Source organism: Microcebus murinus, chromosome 8, assembly GCF_040939455.1.
Source record: "Microcebus murinus isolate Inina chromosome 8, M.murinus_Inina_mat1.0, whole genome shotgun sequence".
NCBI classification, from domain to species: domain Eukaryota; kingdom Metazoa; phylum Chordata; class Mammalia; order Primates; family Cheirogaleidae; genus Microcebus; species Microcebus murinus.
In genome coordinates, this window is record NC_134111.1 from 9,133,692 (window position 1) to 9,158,807 (window position 25,116).

The following is a 25,116-nucleotide window of genomic DNA, read 5'->3' on the forward strand; positions in this document are numbered from 1 at the left end:
GGATATTTATGAAATGCAGCCAGCCTTTGAGCTTATTATCCTGTCTCTGTGTAGCCTCCACTTGGGAATGCTAATTATATTCTAGTTACTAGGCTGCCACATTTCTTACTCCCTTGGAGGAGAATTTCAGTAACACGGAGTGGGTGAATCTGAAAGCCTATAAGGAATATCAGCTTCCACAGTGCTATAGTGAAGTGAAGAAAAAATGAGGCATTTCCTCCCCATTTGGCTTTTACTAGTCAAAGCCTGTCTCAGAAGAGAGAGGAAAAGCTTTGTGGTTTAGGTCCTGGCTTTCCTGGCAGATGGGCAACAAGCAGACATTTATTATTTCCTGTGACATTTTATTGGTCCTCAGAGATGAGTGTTTAAATTATCCAAAAGGACAATATGGCTGGTAATTCTAAGTTCCAGACACAAAATTTGAAGTCCATCTTTAGGCTGATTTCTCTGCCATTCCCCCTCCCAAACCTATAGTCCTAGTGGTATAAAATGGTCTTTCTGACCTATCTGTGGCTTGTTGCTTTCTGTCTTCCTCTCCCCAGCCCGATTTAGATTCTGTTCTGAGGCACATGGGTCTAAGTCTGCTAATGAGACTGGTTCTGACCTCCTGGTGCCAGCCCTTGGCCATTCCCCAGCATCTAGACCAGAATGGTAGACTTGTTCAGCTTCCAGAAGTCTGCTGTTTGCTTTTGAGTCCATGGATGACTGTGTTTGTACTCTCACCTTCTTATTTTTTCCAAAGATTCTCTCTCTGCTGTGTGTTAAAATCTCTTTTGTATCAATAGTTCTTTGTTGCAGGCTGTTTTGCCATTTTTCTCTTCACTATTTCTACTTACCTGGGTTGCCAGGAGTGAGGTGACTGAGGGTTATATAAAAATGAGTGTCACTCTGTAGAAATTTTGTGAATCATTCTTTCTTTTTTTTTTTTTTTAATTTTACACATCTGTCAACCTGTAGGATTGTGAATCATTCTTAAGTGTTTTATTTCAGCTATGTAAAAGGAAGGATGGATGGAGCTCAGGTGATTTTTTTTTTTTTAAAGGAGTAAACGAGGTGACAGTGGCTGGGAACAGAACACTCCAGTCAGCTACACCAGATTTCTACTGAGACTGTCAAAAGGGAGAAGTGGCCCTCAGATGGCAGTCCTTGCCGTGGTGGCTGAAGATAGAATTAATTATTTCTTTGGGTTTGGGGAGAACTTACCCTTTTGTAAGACCATTTTCTGTGTAACATATATTGTAGTATTGTGTGAAAGTGTTAAAATTGGTGTAGTGGCACAAGCTTGCCTAGTTAAAAATACTCATTTTCACACATTTTTGCCTTAGTTAAAGCTCAAGAAAAAGAGGTTATGTGCTAACAGATGTCTGTTTTGCTGAAAAGCCTAAAGAAAATGGGAATTTAAATGGCTAGTAGAGTTTAGTATGGATTGATTTAGTAGAGAAATACTAAAATATGTTAGAACCCAGGGCTTTGAGACTCCCTGTCCTGGATTATAACCATGATCTAGTTACATTTATTTGCCCAGTTTAAGGAATGACACATTCTGCATAAGAAAATTTCCCGGTTAACTGAAACTAGGTACCTTTCTGACAGTCAAGCCTCCTTTTTAATTTGATTTTAATTTCTGGGTGTCCAAAAAGTTAGGAAACATAGGCTAATAAGCTCATTTTAAAATAGTATGTTAAGTTTTCAAATAATAGTCTCAATTGATTTTTATCCTCCGAATACCTTTTCAGGTGAAGTCACTCTAAATTTAAAGCAGTCTATCTAGCTATTAATCTGGAAAATAAATATGCCATTTGTCCTATGTTTCCCTGAATTTCCAATTGAGATAGGAAATATGAATTACTTCGTTTGCTAATATACAGATCACTTGGAAAATAACTGAATCGTATATTGATGATACAGGGTTATTGCTGGGACAACCTGCTATTTGCTGTTAAATTGTATAGATGTGATTTGACTCCAGTACTGTTGTTGCATTCTAAGCAGTTTGGGTTTAGGGCTTTTTCTGTATGTGTGTTTGCTTTTCATAGTTTCTGTTTAGCTCTCAGGCTTTCAGCAGCCACTTTTTATTAACATCACTTTGCTTAATTCCTGCATCCTCATTCTCACTATCCCTGTAATTAGTTGCTTCTAATCTGCGTAGGAAATCTGATAAGTAAGCTTGTTAGATTTGTTTCCAATTGATAAGTAGAAACACTGAGTAGGAAGGACTTTTTGAGCTCATTTTTAAAAATCTTGCATTGGCTGTTTAGTGTGCCCTTTTCTCCTTCCCTTCCTTGGGAGCCGTTTCCATACAGATACTCAGTGAAAGCCGTTTCTGTACAGATCCTGAAGGTGCTTTCTCACTGCAGTTTCATTTAGAGTGCACTGTTTTATAACATCTTCAGTCAATTTGGGCAAGTAATAATTAACTTTTAACAATATATGCTCTTAGAGGACAGAAACAGAACCACTTCTATTTTGTTTGTGCCTTCCCTGTGTGTGCTTATCTGCCCTGCAGGTTTTTGTGTGGCATCTGGCGCAGCAGCATGTGTCACAATTGCGGTTTCTCTGGCCTCTGGGTCATTTTTTTGCCCTGCTTAGTGGAAGTTTACCCACACATACAAGGTCTAGAAGTTAGCACATTTCTGGAGCTCTCTTTCTGTGTAGCTTCCTTGTTGCTAAGCTCCGTTCTGTTATTTCTAGCACCCTTAGTCTCCCTGAACTCTGTTCTTTATTATCTCAACTTAACAAGGCTACCAGGTTTAATTTGGGTTCCTTTTCCTTATATTTGGTGGCCTGAAAATTGTCTCTAGGCAGAGGGTCGGGGTGATTGTGTAACTCACCTTGCTTCTTTCTCATCTTTCAGGGATCACAGTTCTGCACTGCCTATGTCTAATGTCTGCAAGTAGTTGTTAAATATATTATCTCAGGTTTTCTAGCTGTTTACTGCAAGAGGTTAAATCTGGTCCTTGCTATTTTATCATTGCTGCAAGCAAAAATTCCAGAAATTTCATTGGAATTGGTCCCTTGAAAATAATTCTTAGCAACTGAATACAATTCTAAATGGCATGCCTGCATATGTTAGAAGCCTGAAGTAAATAATTTACATGAGTCTTTGAGTGAAGCATACTAGTATCCTATGTCCCTCATTCATTTTTTTTGTTTGTGTTTGGAGACAGAGTCTCGCTTCGTTGTCCAGGCTAGAGTGAGTGCCGTGGCGTCAGCCTAGCTCACAGCATCTTCAAACTCCTGGGCTCAAGCAATCCTCCTGCCTCAGCCTCCCAAGTAGCTGGGACTACAGGCATGCACCACCATGCCCAGCTAATTTTTTCTATATATATTAGTTGGCCAATTAATTTCTTTCTATTTATAGTAGAGATGGGGTCTCGCTCTTGCTCAGGCTGGTTTCGAACTCCTGACCTCGAGCGATCCGCCTGCCTCAGCCTCCCAGAGTGCTAGGATTATAGGCGTGAGCCACCACACCCGGCCCTCATTCATTTTTTTAACCTTCCCACAGACTGAGACTGTTCCTGCCTTAAAGCAGAATAATGATTATGGTTTTTCAACATAATTGAATAATGACAGCACTCTTGGAGCTTCCCAAAGGACAGATAGGCTGAGCTCAGTCCTTGTCACTGCTAATGCTGGCATTGCTCAGTGGGTGACCTCTCCTTTGGATTGTTCTTGTTCTTTACATTAGACTTAAATTTTACTCTTGGGAAGACCCTTATGAACTTGCTCTGCAGTTCATGAATCACTTTCTGAATCCACATGGGAAGCCTGTGCTAACAGAACACTCACTGCACATCCGAATCAGTAAAATAAATTGATGTGTGAATTGAAAGAAGCATCTTGAAACACGTGGCAAGATAAGACAATCTGGGAGATTTAAAGGCATGTCGAATGAAAGAAGCTAATTTGCATAAGGACATGGATTTGTAAGGATGTTGTCACCCCACCCCCTAATCTTGCCCCTAAATAAACTAAGCCATGTAATTTGAAGTGCATTGCTGGTGCGTTTTAAGGAGTGCTGGGAGCATTGGGGTTCTGAGTAGATATAAGACTTAGCTGTTGATAGTTTAAGTTAAGAAGCATCCAGTTTAAGGAAAATAGGGTAGTGTTTGTATCTGTTTGTGGTTTATAATTATTTACCTCAGACCTACTGGTAAAGATTTAATGCTTTTTTTCAGAAGTCATGAATAATGCCAGGTATAGATGTTAGTCTTCCTTCCTTCCTTCCTCCCTTCCTCCCTTCCTCCCTTCCTCCCTTCCTCCCTTCCCCTTCCCCTTCCCCTTCTTTCTTTTTTCCTTTCCTTTTTCCCTTTCTTCTTTGTTTAGCCTCCTGGGTGATTTACACTTGCTACATAAGTCTTCGGTACTTGGTACATAAGCTTTAATTTCATGTTATTAAAATGTTGTTGATAAATATATTGATTTTTAAGAACACAAATAAATTTTTTCTTTTTAATTTTAAATGTAACTTTAAGAGTATTGATTCGATCCATGGCTGTTTAGAAAATTCAGAAGTTAATGAACTTATGAAAAAATATTCAACTTCACTAAAAGAAAAATACATCAAAGAAGCAGCATTATTTTCTTCTTCTTCTATGATGCATTTTCTTCACCTGCCAAATTGGTTGAAGTTTAAAAATTACACTGTTCAGTGTTGGCAAGGATGTGGCAAGATGGGTACTTGTTTGAAGTTCCAGGAAAAATGTACATTTACATAACCTTTCTGAAAATAAGTTTGGCACTATACATCAAGCACTTTTATACTCTTTGACTCAGTAGTATTGCTTCCAGGCATTTCTCTCTTAAAATTGTTTGACAGTCAAAAAATGAATGTAGGAAGGTGTTTGTTGCAATATTATTTCTAATGGGGTAGTATTAGAAACACCCCAAATATCTGCAGTGAGTGTTTCAGTTGGAACATTTTCCAATTATGAAGTACCATACAACTATTGTAGTGGTGTTTATGAAAAATATTTCATCACAAAGGATAAATTTTTACATATTTAAAGTAAGCAGTATTCCAAAATGATTCCAAGTCTCATCTTGGCTATTATTAAAATATGCCAGGCGGGGTCAGTGGCTCACACCTGCAACCCAGCACTTTGGGAGGCCGAGGTTGGAGGAGATCACTTCAGGCCAGGAGTTCAAGACCAGTCTGGGCAATGTAGGAAGACCCTGTCTCCACAAAAAATAAAAAATGATCCAGGTGTGGTGGCGCGCGCCTGTAGTCCCTGCAACTCAGAAATTGAGGCGGGAGGATTGCTTGAGCCCAAGAGTTTGAGGCTGCAGTGAGCTATGATGATACCACTGCACTCTAGCCTGGGTGACAGAGTGAGACCCTGTCTCTTAAAAAAAGAAAAAATGCATGAAAGAATAGTCAGAAATATTCCAAAATGTTAAAGTAAATGTTTCTAGGTGGTGGTTTATGAGAGATTATTGTCGTCGTCTTCATATTTTCTCTTTTCCAAAATTGGAGTGGGAAAGCATTCTGTGGATATGTGAAAGCAAGCATGATCTGGATTTACCGAGGGTTTCTAGACCCTAGAGAGGTACCTCAGATTCCAAAAGAGCTGGCAAATCATGTCATCTCTAAGACTAGTTGTTGTCTTACGTTCAGGTGAAAAAGTACTTTAAGAAAAACTCCATAATTTTTGTGCTTACTGTTTAGATAAAAATTTTGATGATGAAGATTCTGTGGATGGTAATAGACCTTCCTCTGCTAGTTCTACATCATCCAAGGCTCCGCCAAGCTCACGGAGAAATGTTGGAATGGGGACCACCCGCCGACTTGGATCATCTACTCTTGGATCCAAGTCTTCAGGTAAGTCCAAGCCCTGCGTGATTTCTGGGGTCAGCTGTGCCAGCTTTTCAAACCAGAGGTAAATCATGCCCCTCAGAAGGGATATAATCCCTGTATGCAACATGTTTCTGCTTGCTGTTCTTTAATTGAATCAGCACTGCTATGCCAACGCTAATAAACTGGTGGGATGTAAGTTTGAGCTGTGGTGTTGACCTTTGCCACATTCTGGCAAGGCAAAAACTGTAGGAGAGTGAAGCCAACTCACAGGAAAGCATGGATCAGAAATAAAGAGCGAGGGCTCACCCTGGTGGCATTATTTGGTAATCTGGATCCAGCTGTACCCGAAACCACCATGGAACTGGGAATAATCCAGAAGTTAGATTGTGTCTTCTGTCTTTAAAATATATTTTGTTCTTAAAAGTAACATTGTTCCTCGTGAGACCAGTATGGATGTTGAATTAAATAAATGGTGGGAGATTAGCTCTCTGAAGCTTTGATGATAGATTTACAAAGATTTCTTCCCCAAATCCCTCCATTCCCACCCTCCCAATCTAGACAACTTGTCATTATACAACACAACTCTTATTTTGGTATCAAATTTTAAATTTACGAGCCATGAAACCAAAGCTGAATGGCCTACATGAAAGCTGCACTGAGAATGAACATTATTAATAGAATGCTATCTCCTGGTGGTCTCTCCTGAATTCTGAACTGGCACTACAGTATTGGTATATAGACTAGCCCTGCTTGGCGCCACTACGCCTCCTGACCCCACAGAGTTGCTGTACTGCTGGCTGCCAAAAGTGAAATTCATGGCAGGGATGGCAGAAGAGAAGTGCTGTAAGAAGCAAACTTCTGTCTTCAGTTTGCTTTTAAAATATTTTAATTTTTTGTTATTGAGCTTAAATTCATGTAACATAAATTAACCATTTTAAAGAAAACATTTTTAATGTTTCATCTACCTTATAACATGTATCAGTATGTCATTCCTTTTAATGGCTGAATAATTGTTTTCATCCTTTTTCTTAATGTATTCTTGGGTAATTATCAGTTCTACAAACAAGACTTAGAAAATTTTTGCATAATCAAACCACTGCTTTCCTTCCCATCCCTCTCCAATACCCTTTCCAGAAAGGCCCCCCTCCCCAGTGTAGATTATGCAGAAATGTCAGCCTTGTCTTTCCTTTTGGCCCTGCTCTCATTCTTTTTCTATTTTGTTTAACACGATAGTCATGACTTTCATGTTTGACTCTTCCTTGTCAGATTTCTTGGGCTCAGGGACTATTGTTGGTTTTTTAGTCCTTTTAGGTATATGGGTACATGGTGCAGTGCTTTATGTATAGGATCCATTCAGGTCCTATCTGCTCAGTGGGATCCAATCCTTGTGCTAAAATAGGCACACAGCACCACATCAGTGGGTAGCTGTCATCCCTTTACAGTTAGCTTGTCAACACAGTGTTAGTATCTTCATCAAGAATGATGACATAACATTTACTGGTGCCTGGATTATCTTTAAAAGCCTTTTCTGTCTAGGCAGGCTATCAGGACCCCTAACGCCACATACATATCTGGGAAGATGCTCTTAGAAAAGTATTCAGACTAATCAATGTAAATCATTAATGTGGCTACAAGGATGACTGTAGATGCCAGGTTTTTTGTTTGTTTGTTTTTTTTTAAATATACCAATCTGCCCACTGAGGTAGACACCAATTTTGAAAGCCTTATTATGTAAAGAAAAATCTGATTAAAGCATCACCTGATTTTCATGCATAGAGTTCATATTAGCTAAAAGAGCTTTTTCCAAATAATAGCGGTTAACTTTTAAATATACAAGGTACCTTAGGATAACTTTGTAGAGGAAACTTGTAACTGATACTTAAATGAAAGATTGACGTAGTATCATGAATTCAAGAAAATGGAGATGTTTTGAAACTAATATAAAATTGAAATGAAACTGTTAAAATCCTTTAGAACTTTTTTTTTTTTCTTTTTTTTGAGACAGAGTCTCGCTTTGTTGTCCAGGCTAGAGTGAGTGCTGTGGCATCAGCCTAGCTCACAGCAACCTCACACTCCTGGGCTCGAGCGATCCTTCTGCCTCAGCCTCCCGAGTAGCTGGGACTACAGGCATGCGCCACCATGCCTGGCTAATTTTTTATATACATATCAGTTGGCCAATTAATTTATTTCTATTTATAGTAGAGATGGGGTCTCGCTCTTGCTCAGGCTGGTTTTGAACTCCTGACCTTGAGCAATCCGCCCACCTCGGCCTCCCAAGAGCTAGGATTACAGGCGTGAGCCACCGCGCCTGGCCCCTTTAGAACTTTTTAAATCTATTTCACAAATTTGTTTATACAGGATTCCCAATAATAATATAATCTAATTCCCCGAAGAATTAAATTTTATATATATTTATTAGAAATCTTTCAAAAGATTTGTATATTAATTAATACAACATAAAGGAAGCATGTAAGTCCTTTAAAACCTACACTCTGCCTGTTTAAACAAGTATTCTCTCTAAGTGACCTTAAGCTAATGTGTATAGCATGGTAGGATTACTGTACTTCAACTTAAAGCAGTAATGCTTGCCAATTTCATGACACTCCAAATTCATATGAAGCCTTTAAAAAAATAGTTCTAAATCTTCCAAAATGCAATTTTAATTATGTATTTTCAGACTTCTCCAATATACATTTTATACATTGTTGGTTGCCTTGTTTATATTTTAAAAATTAATCTTTTTTACAGCTGGAAAAGAAGGAGCTGGTGCTGTCGATGAAGAGGACTTTATTAAAGCATTTGATGATGTACCTGTAGTACAGGTGAATGAGGGTATTTGTGTATGATTAAAAACAGGGGCAGACTTATTCTTCAAATTTCATTTTTCAAATATGTCATATGTGGAGTTCTTTACTAGGTCAGGTAATTTTAACTATCAAGACTATAGGAACTCTGAGATACAGACTAGAAAATGTTGGGGCAAAAATCCAAGGACCAAGATGATCTTTCAGTAAGAACAGGAGAAATGTTGGTTGCTATAGTATTAAATTTGTGGGTCAGGTCACATAAAAGAGAAAGAAATAGACAATTAGGCTAAATGAAAGAATAAAGAAGCATATTTACTTAGGGCTTTTTCTTAGGAAAAATCAGTAACTTTGAAGGATTTTTGTACCTGAAAAGCTATAGAGAATGGTTTAATAAAAGCCTAGTTTATACCTTCTTTGATACTTCACTTTAAGTATTAAATACCTAACAGATAAAACAGATTATTTATAAAGCTTAGGATAGTCACACATTTTTTGACTACTCTGCTGCCAATTGGGGCTAATACTTTTTCTCAGCCTACATTGACTGTACTTTGGATTCCTTTATCACTTACTGTTCATTATATACAACTTTTCTTCCTACCTTGGTTGCCATATGTGTATAAAGCAGGTAACAAGCATCTTAGGCCCAGGTTCATCCTTAAGTATTTGACCTTCCAGCATGCATCATGATTGATTATACCCTGCCTGTTTTCTAAGTGAGATATAGGGATAAATGAGAATGTATATTTGAAAGTATTTAAAATTATAGTTATAATGTGATGTTATAAATAATACTGAGAGTAATACCCTATTTTCCACTAGACTTCTTTCTCTTTTGTACATGAAGTCATGTAAGTTTATAGTAAAGCTGTGTTTGAGGCAAAGTTATTCACATGTGGCAGGAAATCCAGTGGCTGCTCATTCACAGTGGGAAAGAAGCTCATTCCTAAGACATTTTTTAGATATTTTCTCATAGGTATTTCTTAAAAATGAGATAATTTATTTTACTATACTTATTAAATGCTCTTGACTAATGTAATTAAGAAGTAGTGTTTGTTTATTCTGCAAATGTTTTTTATATTGATTGTAAATTAATTTTGCTTACAGATTTATTCCAGCCGAGACCTTGAGGAATCCATAAACAAAATTAGGGAAATATTATCTGATGACAAGCATGATTGGGAGCAGAGAGTAAATGCTGTAAGTTATTGACTTCATGTGATTGCATTTTCATTAGATTTATTTACATATCTCAAATACTTTATTATGAAATTGGGAGATAGTGCTAATGAATTTTAAATAGTACATATTTTAAATATGAATTACATTTTATCCCTTTTTAGTTGAGTATCTCACTTCTTTTTTTATTTTTAAAACATACCAACTAAAACAAACAAAAAGCACCCACATCATACCGATATATATACCTTTATGTATCTCCTATTCTTTTAACAAAGACCTAATTGTAGAATGATGTGATGGCCTCCACACTTCCCTTACTAAAGATTTAATTCTGTGATGATTTGCTAGTAAAGCAGTGTTTTAATGGCATTTTTAGTGTCTATCCCTCAATATTCTTTTTTTTTTTTTTTTTTTTTTTTTGAGACAGAGTCTCACTTTTGTTGCCCAGACTAGAGTGAGTGCCGTGGCGTCAGCTTAGCTCACAGCAACCTCAAACTCCTGGGCTCAAGCGATCTTCCTGCCTCAGCCTCCCGAGTAGCTGGGACTACAGGCATGCACCACCATGCCCGGCTAATTTTTTGTATATATACTTTTAGTCGGTCAATTAATTTCTTTCTATTTTTAGTAGAGACGGGGTCTCGATCAGGCTGGTTTCGAACTCCCGACCTCGAGCAATCTGCCCGCCTCGGCCTCCCAGAGTGCTAGGATTACAGGCGTGAGCCACCGCGCCCGGCCTATCCCTCAATATTCTTTTCTTTCTTCAAATCACTTGCTAGAAAGTTGTGTCTCTTCTATTTTTTTTTTTATTTTTTTTTTGAGACAGAGTCTCGCTTTGTTGTCCAGGCTAGAGTGAGTGCCGTGGCGTCAGCCTAGCTCACAGCAACCTCACACTCCTGGGCTCGAGCGATCCTTCTGCCTCAGCCTCCCGAGTAGCTGGGACTACAGGCATGCGCCACCATGCCCGGCTAATTTTTTATATATATATATCAGTTGGCCAATTAATTTATTTCTATTTATAGTAGAGATGGGGTCTCGCTCTTGCTCAGGCTGGTTTTGAACTCCTGACCTTGAGCAATCCGCCCGCCGCCCGCCTCGGCCTCCCAAGAGCTAGGATTACAGGCGTGAGCCACCGCGCCCAGCCTATTTTTAAAAGTAGATTAAGGAAAAGTAGGCTGAACAATTGTGAGGATGGGTCTTATCTGAGGAAAGCTGTTTTACATTGGCCAGCAAGAAGAGAAATGATAAAATTGCTGTTGGGTAATGTTTCTAATTCAGACTAGTTAGTTAATGAATGATGCAGTAGGGGATAATATAGAAATACTGTAGGAATGCTTGATTTGATTCATTAAATAAGTGCTAAGTTGGAGTGGAGTGTGGAGGAAGGTAAGCTTGGAGGGGCTTTTTATAAGCCATAAGAACAGTTTTCAGTTATTTATCATTAGTATCAATAGATTCTATAAATACATTCAGATATTTTCAATTAAAGAAAACATTTTTTGTAGAAATTATATGTATCACAGATGCTGCATTTAAAAAATTATCTGGCTTTATTTGCATATATAGATTTGCTCATTGTATTAGCTAATATTTAACTGGCTGAATTGGGAAAACTTTCAGTTAATCTTCAGTGTTGATCTCTTTTATATTTGATGATTTCTATTGTTTCATCTTTTCTGTGTAAGAATTGTTTTGTATATCTCTGAATTTTCTGTATCCCATTAGCTAAAAAAGATTAGATCTTTACTTTTGGCTGGTGCTGCTGAGTATGATAACTTCTTTCAACATTTACGTCTTTTGGATGGAGCCTTTAAACTCTCTGCTAAGGATCTGCGGTCTCAGGTAGTGCGGGAGGCTTGTATCACTTTAGGGTAAGGACTTCAATGTTCCCTATTCTCAAACATACACCATAAAATAGTCTTACCATGGAGCTTCAAAGGCGGTTGCTTGAGCATGCGAGCTGGGTCTCTTTCATGTAACTTTTGACTACTCTCGAAGACCCATTCCAGTTAACACTTCTTTCACTACTTCTATAATATTTTCTGCCCAATTATGTAAAGTGTGACAGATTTTAAGTTTTATTTTATTCAGTGACATTGCTCTGAAGCCTCTATGTTAAACTGAAGCAGTTATTTAATAATATGGAAAAATGAAATTTTATAAAATTCTATTTCTCAAATTTTTCATTGACATTTGCTGGCAGGATATAGTATGATTATCAGAATGAGTTTTTTAGAAGAGTACTATAGTTATAAAATTAAGGACATGTGCTGCAGTAAAATTTTATTGTAGCTACACCTGTATCAGTGATCCAAGTTGAAACTTGTGTTAGAATGTATGTCAGAAAGTCAAAGAACCAGCAGCAATAAGGAGGCCTCGTAGCTGTTTAAAGTTTTGGCTGTAGTCAGATATTGAAGCCTGAATGTGTTAAAGATAAAAGGGCAGAAGAAAAAAAAGGCAAAGGGAGCTTTTTCAGATTTATATTTTATTAGTATATGGTCAATTTGTTTGTTTTTTACTTTTTACTGCTTTTACTGTTTTAGTTAGAAATGACTAAGAAAAAACTTTGGGGCTAATGACTATTTGCCGAGTGCTCTACATGCACATTAGAAATAGTTTTATCGTGTCTTATTTAGACCCTGTCCTTTATCCCTAGATAACTTTAAATGAAGGCTCTAAAATGTTAAGTGATTTATATGCTTTGCTGATTCAAAGAAATGTAACTACAGTCTAGTATCCATTTCTTATTGTAGGCATTTGTCATCAGTTCTGGGGAATAAGTTTGACCATGGAGCTGAAGCCATTATGCCAACTATCTTTAATTTAATTCCAAACAGTGCCAAAATTATGGCCACTTCTGGTGTTGTAGCTGTTAGGTTAATTATTCGGGTAAGTATGTTGTAGGACCATATGTAAAATAAGCAAATGGTAAATTTTGATAGTTGATAAGAAATATTACAGGCATTTAAAAAAAATATATAAGTAGTTTATTTGGGCCAAATTTGAGGACTGCAGCCTAAGAGTATAGATTTGAGTTTCCCTGAATGTATGCTCCCACATTTTTCATTAGAGTGATTATATACTGTTGGAATCATGTTGTACATACATTATCGTCTTTTCCCACATTTAGTTATAACATACAAGTTTTTATTATTAATCCATAATGTGAATTGTGGATGTGATGTAAAGTTACTGAGGTACTGATCATTGACTCACCAATGGTTTTAAATATTCGAACACCCATGTCTGCTTCTGAGTTTATATTCTATTCATGTCTCTCAGCTATTACTCTATTCTTCCCTCCTTAATCCTAGTCCTTGCATTTTAGGTATTTGTGCTTGTGGTTTTGCTATTCACCCAAAACTTTTATTTAATTAATTGTATATAAACACAGAAACAAAATGTTCTCTTTAGTTAAGTTTTCCAGGCACTTACTCATTTAAATTTAAATAATTATTCAAGTAATTTATGCACAAGTTTTCCACAAAACCTAATAGTTCACAAAGGTTTAAAATGAAAATTTTCCACATTACCTCCTCCCATCCCCCCCTTCACCCCCCTGCTCAGCCTTCAAGACGTTTTTCCCCAGAGACAACTCTTGAAACTTTGGAGCTTGATGGTGGTGTTGTTTAAAATCTATCCAGAATGTTTTTGATTATCGTAGGTTACTTTGTATTATTTTTAGTTCTTACTGTTCTTACTTGCACTGCCCAAATATTAAACCTGAAGTCATTTTTGGACATTTCCATTGAAGTAGTATCAAAGTATATTGGTCAACTTTTGAATTCACTCAGATTTCTATTGCTCAGATAATTTAGACTTCATACCAACCATTGTTTTAATTTTAGACTTACCATGTTTGTCTGCTCTTGACTCTAAATTTTCTAATGGCCTTTAGTAAATCTTGTGAAATTCTTTTTCCTTTTTAAACTCACTGACATTCTAATCTGGATATATATGTGCTATAAGTAGGGTAGTAAGGAAGTGACTCTCTTAGTTTTGTTTTGTTTTGTTTTGTTTAATATTTGCAAGTGTTCACTTCTGTTTTTTTTTTTCTTCACAGCACACACACATCCCTAGGCTAATACCTGTCATAACAAGCAACTGTACCTCTAAGTCTGTTGCAGTTAGAAGGTAAATTTTAAAGGGTTTCCTCATTACCTTTGAATTGTTTGAAAGTCAAAACAAATTCCAAATCTCCCTCCATGGATAAAATTTCATGTTTAAAATGTTTAATATTATTTAAGATCAATGCAATAAGTACCTTAGGGTTGAATAATCAATATCTAAGTACTTTGGAAAATGAATTTGTACAACTTCTATTTATGTTTCTGTGTGTATATTCGTGTGTATGTGTGTGAGAGATAAGCTGTTTATGTGTATGAGAGAAAGAGAGTTGAGTTTAGGGGGAGTGGTAGAAGGAGAAGGGTTGAGGACCCCCTGTATATTTTTCCTGATATAGTTCTCCTACCTGTGTCATTGGTCTGAGCCATTGACAGTGAAGGCAGTAATTGCATGCAGGAAAAAAAATATCATAAACAAATGGCAGTAATTTCATATTAACATAGGTAAGAGGAGGTATGTGTTCTTTCTGTCTTCTATGAGTGATTTCTAGAATTCTGAATCCTGACCAGTCACTTGCTTCTGCACAATTACAGGAGATACACCCAGAAGCTACTACAGGCAAATACAACCTAAGCAACTAGATAGGGCTTTGTTCCTAAGTCCCTGTCTTGTCATACATCCTGGTGAACTTGCCCTAAACTACATGTGAGGAACAAGGACTGTTCTTTTAGCTCAGATCTGTGATTCTTGACTGTTGGGTCATAGAGTCTTAAGAGTCTGTTAAAATCTATGGACCCTCCTCCCAGCAAAATACAAATACACAGAATAGTTTTGCGTAGGTTTTCAGGCATCTCATAGACAACACAAAAGCCTCTAAGTGGACCCTATCAGGAGCCTTGGTAGGGTAAATTAATGGCAGGCCTGGGCAGCCTCTTGGCCCCGTTCCCTCAGCTCCATGTCTTGATCTCAGCCCATTAAGAGAGGCCTTGACCCGAGGCTTAGAATCCAGCTGGCCTTAGCTGCCTGTTTGCCTCCTTTCTTGGGGTATCACGTTGGTCCTGCCAGGCTTCTACTGGTAAGGGACCTTTATAAGCACGAAGCAGCCCTGTGTTCATCTTTTTTTAAAAATTTATTTTGTTAATTGACCAGTAAAAATTGTATGTATTTATAGTGTACAGTGTTGATATATGTATACATTGTGGGATGGCTAAATCAAACCATTTAACAAACGTATTATCTCAAATAATTAATTATCAGGGTGAAAACACTTAAAATCTAGTCTCAGCAGTTTTCAGTTATACTACAATATGTTGTTATTAACTATAGTCACCATGATATGATTAGATCTCTTAAACTTCTTCCTCCTGTCTAACTAAATCTAGACTAGAAAGTGGCATGGGCAACAGGGTGGAAGAAGAATAAATATAGCCTAGATTGGGGAAGGTAAGGAATGAATGCAGTATAGTTTGGTGTCCTTTCCTTTGAGAAACCTTTTTGCCACCCCTGCCCCAGCTGCTGCCAGTGCCAGGACCAAGCTGTCTGGCTCTTGGCCCCTTGTACTCCTAGCACACGGCAACTATTTGTCTCTCTTTTTCTCTGGACTGTATCTTGGTTATCATTGTATCTCCAGCATATAGCGTAAGATAAGGGGCTGTTAAAGATTTATCGCTTGATTAGTTGTATGTATTAAAGGTTGTGAATTGGGAAGACCATGGAAAGGAAAGTCTGGTCATTGCTCTAGAGAAAAATTACCTTCTGATTTGTTTCCTTGAATGGGTTCTTAGGACTACTAAGACTTAATCCAACAAAAATAGGAACCCTGGATTTAGGAAAAGAAAATTTTAAAGAGGTGGGACCCAAAGTGGTGAGACAGTCCAAAGGAAATTAGACCGGAATCATTTTTGTGCACAAGTAAGACCAAGAAAAATCATAAAAGTGAACAGGCTTGGAAAGGAAGAATGTGGAAAGATCGAAGGGAGGAAGGCAGCTGAGTGGCTACAGAAAATGCATTCTCAGCACCAGCTTGGGCCTTTTTAGCGTGAAAATTTGAAGATGTTTTCTTTGCTTTTTTTATGTAAAGCATTCTCTGAAATTAGTGCAAAGACCTGATTCTGTAATGTACAATGATATTCTGTGCTTGTATGTATTCTGTATTAACATATTATTTAGGATAGCATAAAAACAAAGATAATGATAGGCCCTTTCAGTAATATTCCCATGAAGTTCAAGGTTGTGATTGGAAGGAAACTCTTAATCCTATCCCACTGTAGGTGCTTAATTACTTTCATCTACTTTAGTTTTCAGTCATTTCTGATTCCTTCTTCAAGTTCCATTTTTCTAACCATAAAAATTAAAGGAAACTTACCAATTATAAAAAGTAGTGTTCGGTCACTTAAGAAGAAAGAAGATGTCTCATTTTCACTAACATATGTAAGTTATTTATTTCTTTCTTGACACTTTTCAGGCGCTGTTTTGAATTTTTAGATTTGCTTTTACAAGAGTGGCAGACACATTCACTGGAACGGTGAGCATCTGACTTAAAATTGTTTTTTCCTCTGAACAGAACTGAGAGTAAATGCCTCAGTGAGTGGTCCAACTTGCTTTCTATAAGACATGAAGAAATCTAAGCATTTGTTTGTATGACTGCTCTGTTATTTGACTGATGTAAGCCACATAATATTGGCTTTTAGTGAGTTTTGCTGGTTGAAATGTTGGTGTGCCCAGAGATGTGGGCACATGTGCAGTTAGACAACTACAAAGTCAGGACTAACTCTTTATTGACTCTGACCTTGCTGCTTAGTGTTCCAGTTCATTCCAATGAGGTAAATGTTTAAAGCTGCTCTTAGTAGGAAGGATGTAACTTGTAGATCCTTAAAGGAATTTCACTCATTTTAAAGTTTTTGGCCAAGCGTGATAGCACACACCTGTAATCCTAGCACTCTGGGAAGCCAAGACAGGAGGATTGCTTGAGCTCAGGAGTTCAAGACCAGCCTGAGCAAGAGCAAGATGCCGTCTCTACTAAAAACAAAAAAATGTTAGCTGGGCAACTAAAAATAGAAAAAATTAGCCAGGTATGGTAGTGTACACCTGTAGTCCCAGCTACTTGGGAAGCTGAGGCAGGAGGATTGCCTAAGCCTGAGAGTTTGAGGTTGCTGCGGGCTAGGGTGATGCCACGGCACTGTAGCCCAGGCAGCAGAGCAAGACTCTGTCAATCAGTCAGTCAATTAATAAATGAGAGATTAAAAAAAAATGAAAGCTTTTTTTTTTCCTCCCTCTATATTTAATGTAGATATCCTACTTAATACTAAGATGATTATCTCACAATTTTCATAGAAACTAGTTCTGACTATTGAAAAATAGGATTTTGTTGTTTGGGTTCGTAAAAGATTGGGCTAAATAAGCATAATGGAGGTGGGGGTGGAAATCAGCTGTTATTTAAAATGTCTCAAGAGAGAGTAGGCTATCAGGGTCCTTAGGCGAGGCTGGGTTGGGGATGGGCTAGGGTCTTGGCACAGGATTGGAAGTTAAGGACCTGCAGGATGGTTCTGCTTTGCCCAGCTGCCTATTAATTGTCCAGCCTTGGCACCAAGGCTCTTAAGTTTCACATTGCCATTTTGAAGTTATTTCTCACATGTGAATTCATCTGTATAAAACCATACATTTATGATTGTTACTCTTTTTTTTTTTATAAATATCTAGACACATATCAGTATTAGCTGAAACGATAAAGAAGGGAATACATGATGCCGATTCAGAAGCAAGGATAGAAGCCAGAAAGTAAGTTTTTATTACACACCATTTTTTTTCATCAATTACTTTTCTGTTTTACATGCATCATAGGGACTGACTTATTTAAAACCCATTAAGTTAATTGAACATATTTTATTAATGATGACTTTTAAATATGACCCCAAAAGGTCATGGAATATTTCTCTGTTTTTTTGTTTAGAAGATTCACTGAGTGATATTATCTGAATATAAACAGGACTAAGGTAGACAACGGAACATTCACTTTTAAATTTATGAGAAATTATCACATAGATCAGAAATGACTTGTATGCATACTCAAAGTTTTATTTATTTAATTATTTATTTACTAATTAAATACTGTTAAAAGGCATGTCATCATCCAAATCTACCTTATAGATTTATCATGAAAAACCAGGGTCACAGTGAAATTTCTCCCTGTGTTCTCATCTTTGCATGCATTAGGTGGTTGTTCGGTGAGTGTGAATCGCAATAAGGGGAGTCGGATTGTCACAGTGATAACTTGCTGTTTCTGTCTTGCAATTGAGGTGCTTTTGCCACGAGGACTAGGTGTGTTCAGTCATGTGGCCACGGTCCCTATATGCAGTACCCACCTCTCTAGGAATGATTTTGCCACTGCCACTGTAAATACCAGAAGTTTCTTATTAAGATTTAATGTCTCTTGAACAGTGTATAGATAACTACTGCCTGTTTTGCATCTGTGGCTGTTTTTTCTATACTCTCATAATTGACCAGCTCTTCTAATTGACACAAGCTAAAATATAATCTTACTAACCTGCAACACATGGTTTTCCTTAGCTGTATTAATACATACTTAATTGCTCTGACTGCTCTCGCAGTTAAGTTATATTTCTCTGAGACCAAGTTTCTGAGCTTATTATAACTCTGAAGCATTTGCTACAATCTCATCTTGGGTAGTTCTTAACAAAATAATTAATAGCTGCTAAAACTATTTAGGGATGAATTTGTTAATGATCTACTTAGTCTGTTTTTATCCTTGTATTGCATCCCTCCCGCCCCCCATTTTTCCTAGTTCTTTAATCATAACATAATATAGATTTCAAGTAGCTCTGAACATTTTTTCATTTTTCTTCTGTACATGCTACCTAAGGCAATTTAAATACTTCAAATCACAGAATGTCAAATTGCATTTATAAAAGCTACACATTAATGAACCCATCCTGTGTTCTAGGCATAGTTCTAGATGTTTTAGCTCCAACTTTCCTAAAGTAACTCAGTCTTGCAAGTTAGACCCTTTAATTTCCATTTTATAAATGAGGCTATGGTTCAGAGAAGTTGAATAACTTGGCCAGTGTGGAAAGCCAGTAAATGGTGAGGCCAGGATTCACCCGAGGCCTCCTTTGTTCACCTTCTCCTCTTTGTACCATGCTGCAACTATTACCAGGTAAACAGGATTCTACGTCTCAGGTATTATCTTGTGTACTCCAGAGTTTAGCGAAGGGCCTGTTAAGATCCTCGGACTAGACCAGGAATTTGTGTGTTTTCTCTAGATGTTATTGGGGTTTCCACAGTCACTTCAGCAGAGAAGCAGAGCATTTGTACCACACCTTGGAGTCGTCCTACCAGAAAGCCCTGCAGTCCCATCTGAAGAACTCAGACAGCATAGTGTCTCTGCCTCAGTCCGACCGCTCGTCCTCTAGCTCTCAAGAGAGTCTGAAGTAAGGAATTCAGCTTGCTTGTCATTAGTGTGAGAGTTTGTGTTTAAACGTTTGTCACCTGGAAACACAGATTACAGCTATGTTTGTATGTGAACATGCCTGTTAAAATTCCCCCTTCAGGTAGAATCTAGTAATAGAAGATGCTATGGGGAATGGTAAGATATAGGTGGCCTTGGTCTCTGCAACAGTATTTGTCAGTCAAATTTATATGTCAGTCCTAGAATACAGTTTTAGAATAACATAAGTGAATTATGGAATAGCATGAAGTATACACGCCACTGCTTCCTAGAGTCTTCTAAGAGGATTTAAGTATGAACCTAAAGGCAAGTTTGGAGATGGAGGGCGTTCAAAATCTAGGACTTAATATATCATCATCTTCACTCTGTATTTCTACTTTCTGTCTCAGTTACAGTTTTGGGCTCTATGATTGAAAGGTAGTCTAAAATATATTGCTAAAACTTTGTTGGAAATAGAGGTTTATAAAATTGTGGTTCATATTGTCTGACAAATTCTGAAAACTCTGAAATAATTCTTCATTATCATACTTTCCCATTGTGGTTTGTACTTGTGTTAGTGTCCATAAAGTACACATTTGATAATAAACACATGTATACCTCCATTTTCAGTCGGCCACTCTCTGCCAAAAGAAGTCCTACCGGAAGTACCACATCTAGAGGTAAGTCCAGGCGTCCTCAAACTATAGCCGGCAGGCCACATGCGGGTGTTTTTGCCTATTTGTTTTTTTACTTCAAAATAAGATATGTGCAGTATGCATAGGAATTTGTTTATAGTTTTTTTTAAACTATAGTCTGGCCCTCTAATGGTCTGAGGGACAGTGAACTGGCCCCCTGTTTAAAAAGTTTGAGGATCCCTGGGTAAGACTAACAGCTGCTGAGAAGGCAGCCCGTGGGAGGCCTGTCTCAGCCTCTGTGCCCTCAGCTTCTTCCCAGGCTTGAAGGGTGTGCCGGCTCTGCCTCTCCTCAGCATAGCTCCACTTTGCTAGGGCCAGTTGCCACTGAGGACATTGTCAGGGTGACTTAGGCAGGCAGGAATGAAGCCCTGTGACCTTTGCTCCCCACCTCCCTCCAGCATGTTGATACTGCCACAAATTATGCTGCTCCTTTCTCTGATCCCTTGGTAAGAGAGTAAAGACAGCTTGTGATGTTCTGAGCGGCAACAGCAGCTTGGTGGCTGTTAGAGGTGGGAGAGGAGCGTGTTCTCTGAAAGGGGGCAGGGACCTTAGTAAGAGCGCACTGCACAGTTATGTCACCTTGTGAGGGGAATGGCCAGACAGCAACATTTTTTTTGTTATTTCACTTCTTTTCGTAATAACCAGGAGTTTGGTCCATTTCTTTTGGGTTTATTGTCTTTGAGTATATGAAAAAAATTGTAATGGATACTTTATAGTTGAGGCCACTTTTAGTTTTCCTCAGCATTGCCTAAACTCTGTCTTTAGTGACCAGGAGAAACTGTTGGTCAGTCTGTGTGCTCCAGCATTTGTTAAAACTTGATACTTGTTTTGAAGAAAAGCAAAACAATATCAGGTTTTAACAATATGTGTTTAAAATTCTATGTAGTCCTTACTAATGTTTCCTCCTCCACTGCTAAAGCTTCCACAGTTAGTACCAAATCTGTGTCAACAACTGGGTCCCTCCAGCGGTCTCGAAGTGATATTGACGTGAACGCAGCTGCCAGTGCCAAATCAAAAGTCTCCTCGTCTTCAGGCGGGACACCTTTCAGCTCTGCCGCAGCTTTGCCTCCAGGGTCGTATGCATCCTTAGGTAACCATAATGCGCATCACCTTTTCCCTACTGTTCTGCTGTTTGAGATAACTCGTACCTCTTAGCAAACTTCAAAAACCCATAATTGAAATCCTCACTGTTACAAGGCTGATATTTAAGTGTGAATAATTTTGTGTACTTATTGCTGGTTAACAGCCACCTTTTTTGAGTAGTCCTTTTCTCTGGAGCATCATCCTTTTTAGTGATGAATAAGTACATTCATGCTCACAGGGTATGTGACGCTGAGCACGTCCTTCCCCCAGCTCACTTCGTCTTCCTTGGTGGCCAGCCCAGCCCAGCCCGTACCTAAGCTGTCTCCCGTATTACAAAAGCTGGGTTTTCTCCCCTCCTGACACTGGGGGAAGCATAGCCAGAAGGGTTCAGTGAGGGATTCATCAAAGATAGTTGTTGTCGTTAGGTGTTTCTCAATTTGAGAATATAACTAGAATGGAGGGAAATGGGGTTGGGGTTGGAGAAGGGATGCCAGGAGAACTTCACAGGAATGTGATGGCTCCTTAGCCAACATAACCACATCTGTACAAAAGTGTGTTGTCCTTCCACGTGTCATCTTAGGAGGAGCATGCCCTTATTCTCATGATTGCCCAAAAGAGGTTTTTAAAAATTATTTTTAAAAATTTTAATATCTGGTAGATGAGTCACTCATTTTTTCAGCAGACACTTAACACCTACTGTGTGTAAGGCGGATAGTTTAGTCATTCAAAGGCAAAATCTAGGGACTTAACTGAGTTGTTTCTCTTTTGCATTTTAAGGAAATGAATAAAATTTAAACTTCATGAAATACTGAGATTAAGTTACTTGTGTGGCTTACAGATGAAATCCAAGTCAATTCTAAAAGTAATGTTCTGAAAATATTTGGGCATTGGAAGCACTGTTGAGTGAACAGCATTGCACTGTGATGATTCCTGGGTTTGCCGTTCATTAGCCCTGTGACTTTGAACAGACCATGGAATCTTTTCATTTCTTTTCTTTACCCATAAATTACTTGTAATAATAGTTACCTAGGCCGGGCGCGGTAGCTCACGCCTGTAATCGTAACACTCTGGGAGGCTGAGGCAGGTGAATCGAGCCCAGGAGGTCAAGGTTGCTGTGAGCTAGGCTGATGCCATGGCACTCTAGCCCCAGGTGACCGAGTGAGACTCCATCTCGAAAAAAAAAAATAGCCACCTAAGTGGAATTATATAAAGGTTCTTTATAAATTGTTGTCCTGTAAGGTGGAAAAAAGTGTGATGTGATGGGAACATTGTTAATTTGAAAGATATATGTGCTGGAACATTTGTTGCGTCAGTTTTGTTTTCTCTTTGTAAGTAGCTCATGCACACACACATTTGAAGAAACTCAGTAAGAACTCTTTTTTTATTGTTTTAACTATTGCATCATTGTGTAGGAGTTAGGATATGTTGCTATGTAATCATTGAGCAATGGAGAGGTAATAACTATTCCCTCTTATGGTGAATTAGTTCTATTAATTTTAGTTCAATTTTTAAGTATTTACCTGTGTTTTAATACATTTGATCCACCTTTAATGGATTTACAGTTAGTATTTTTTTCATTGCTGAAAAATGTGAATAAAAACCAACCTTTAGAGTACTTAGTATTCTTAACATTTCTGTGCATATTTTGGGTGTTTGAATATGGACCATGTGTAATTTCCCCCATTGCTAGTAAAAGCCACCAGGCCTTTGGGTCTGATGATATAGAAATGTCCCTTAAGAAGCACTGATAAGTTTTCAGCCCAATACTGCCTCTTCAAAGAACAAGACTAGAGTATTCAGATTCTTTTACCATTGCCTGAGAATTCTACCTCTCTATGTTTTATGTCCCTAAATTAAAAAAAAAAAAAAACCAAAAAATATGAAATATAATCCTACTGAGAATTTGTTATAATTGCTACTGAGGCTTATACATGACATCTTTGCAAAAGTGTAGAATTAAAGCTGATGATCCTTTTCCAAACTTCTAGAGTCCAGACACATGAGGGAAGACATGGAGTACATAGGCCTGAACTCAGGTACCATGTGACACAGCTTTTGCTGCTGGGTGTGTAGTTGGGATAGGCATTGCTAGAGCTAGCTTCTCTGAGCTTTTTACTTGCCTCTGCCCTTTGGGTGACTCTTTAGTATTTTAATTTCTAGTGCCTCCCCTGCCCCCTTCTGTCAGTACTTTCTTCCAGGAAAGAGGAATTCTTAACAGGATAAGGGGTGGCTAAAACAAAAAACAAAATCACACTTTCAACTGTGGCACTACCCTGGGTTGCCCTTCTGTGTTTTGTTTTCCAAAGACAAAAAACATGTTACATTGTGCTAAGCTAATTTCAGTATAAGGCACTCTTACTTGCTTCAGACTCTGCTTTGCTGTTGAACTTGTTTCCCATTTAATTTTGTTTTAAATTGTACTTTTGCTTTTTTAGTAGCTAATAACATTCTGTTTTTTAATTTTTTGAATGTTACTAACTGTTCCCTGTTATCCCTTCCCTTGTTTTTTAATTTGCTTAAAGATGGTACTACCACTAAAGCGGAGGGTAAGCGGTTTGTTTCTGTGATTGAGGTGTGTCTCACTTTCTCTGGTCCTCTGTTCTCACCGAGTGTTGCCCAGTGCCCACTTGTCCTCACCAAGGCCCCTGCATGAGATGTTGCACGCCATTTCCCTTCCTCTCTTCCACATTCTGTCTGATCTTCGCCCTACTTCTACCTGTGTTCTCCTCTCCCTTTCTTGTTCAGTCTTTGTTCTTGTGAATTTTGGCACTGAAGTATGCTGTGTGGTTTTCAGCGCTGAGTCCACACTCTGGGGAGGAGCATTGATGTCGCATTGTGTGCTACTGTCCTCACGGACTGCTTGTCTCAGATTTTGTTACTCCTGAAGCACCACCTTAGCTTTTGTTTCCTTTTCTTTCATTCTGTGCTTTTGTGGGCCTCTCAGGATTTGCCTTTCCTGTTTTGAAAATAAATTTCAGTATCTATTATTCAGATTAAAGGCTGGTAAAGGTTTTCTACCAGGTAATTTAAAGAAATTTAAAAAATACTTTTCTCTCTCCTAAAGGTACTACTGAATTATACAATGCCATTTTTTATTTGTCTCACTGACACATGCCACATTCATTCATTTACTCTCATTCATCTACTCATCAGCCATAAATTAAATGCCTTTTGTGTGCCGTGTTCTATACTACACACCAAGGATATAGCAATGATGAAAGAAATAAACATAGCAAACTTTACCTTATTTTCTTTTTATGCCATTCCAAAAAAACTTTCTGATTTAATATTACCTTAGACTTAGCTATTCCAGTCTGTGCACGTCTTTGATTAGCACATTTTAGACAGTATCATTTCTTTGGAAAGTCTCTAGATAGAAAGCAGCATGATAATGCTTCCAGTAATTGTAATTTAGAGGAACCTTATCTGCGTAAGATAGTGACTTAGACCATCAACCCTCAGGGTAATGACTTAATAATTAGGTACAGCTAGCTTATTTTTATGTATTATTTAGCCACCCAAAGGGCGACCATGCAAAGTGGGTTGGGTTTTAGCTTGATATGTGCAGTTCAGTAATCCACATATTAATAATACTTCCCAAGGGACTCATAAAGGCAAAAACAGAAATGGTATTTTTTAAGCTGAACATAGTCAGTGTTTCTTAAACTTATTATAAAAATTACCTACATGTTTACTTAAAAAAAAGAGAAAAAAACAATAGTCCTAGATCCTTCCCCTGAAGATACTGATTAATTTGGAAGGAGCCAGAAAATCTGAACTTCCAATAAGCCTTACTTGGTGATTCCTAGTGTTAAACAAGTTTGTGAAATGAAAAGCTTCCAAAATGAAAAGATGGACAAGAAACTTCTGTCCTGTTGAGGACCTCATTTGTGATAGCTGAAGGCTGAGGCTGGTATAATTGCAAAGCTGGTTGATGGTTTTTTTCTTCTTCTTCCTTTTTTTTTTTTTACCTGATAAGAGTAATCTATTTTTCCTTCCTAAAGAAACAATCCTAAGTACTTCCTCAACCTCACTGGAAGAGGGAGT

The 25,116-nt window shown here is 37.9% G+C and overlaps 1 protein-coding gene across 2 annotated transcripts in view; it reads left to right on the forward strand.

Moving 5' to 3' along the window:
• Positions 1-25,116, forward strand: part of CLASP1 (cytoplasmic linker associated protein 1) — a 257,602-nt gene that overhangs the window by 139,270 nt on the left and 93,216 nt on the right. Inside the window, exons 10-22 of one of the 2 annotated variants that reach the window (XM_012747788.2) lie at positions 5,669-5,821; positions 8,546-8,619; positions 9,712-9,804; positions 11,509-11,654; positions 12,537-12,672; positions 13,847-13,917; positions 16,313-16,372; positions 17,548-17,625; positions 19,128-19,295; positions 19,922-19,971; positions 20,906-21,076; positions 23,058-23,105; positions 23,592-23,615. In XM_012747788.2, the coding sequence (XP_012603242.1) occupies positions 5,669-5,821; positions 8,546-8,619; positions 9,712-9,804; positions 11,509-11,654; positions 12,537-12,672; positions 13,847-13,917; positions 16,313-16,372; positions 17,548-17,625; positions 19,128-19,295; positions 19,922-19,971; positions 20,906-21,076; positions 23,058-23,105; positions 23,592-23,615 (1,272 nt within the window). The remainder of the gene's footprint in view (positions 1-5,668; positions 5,822-8,545; positions 8,620-9,711; positions 9,805-11,508; positions 11,655-12,536; positions 12,673-13,846; positions 13,918-16,312; positions 16,373-17,547; positions 17,626-19,127; positions 19,296-19,921; positions 19,972-20,905; positions 21,077-23,057; positions 23,106-23,591; positions 23,616-25,116) is intronic. The other variant, XM_076005464.1, reaches the window with a different exon arrangement.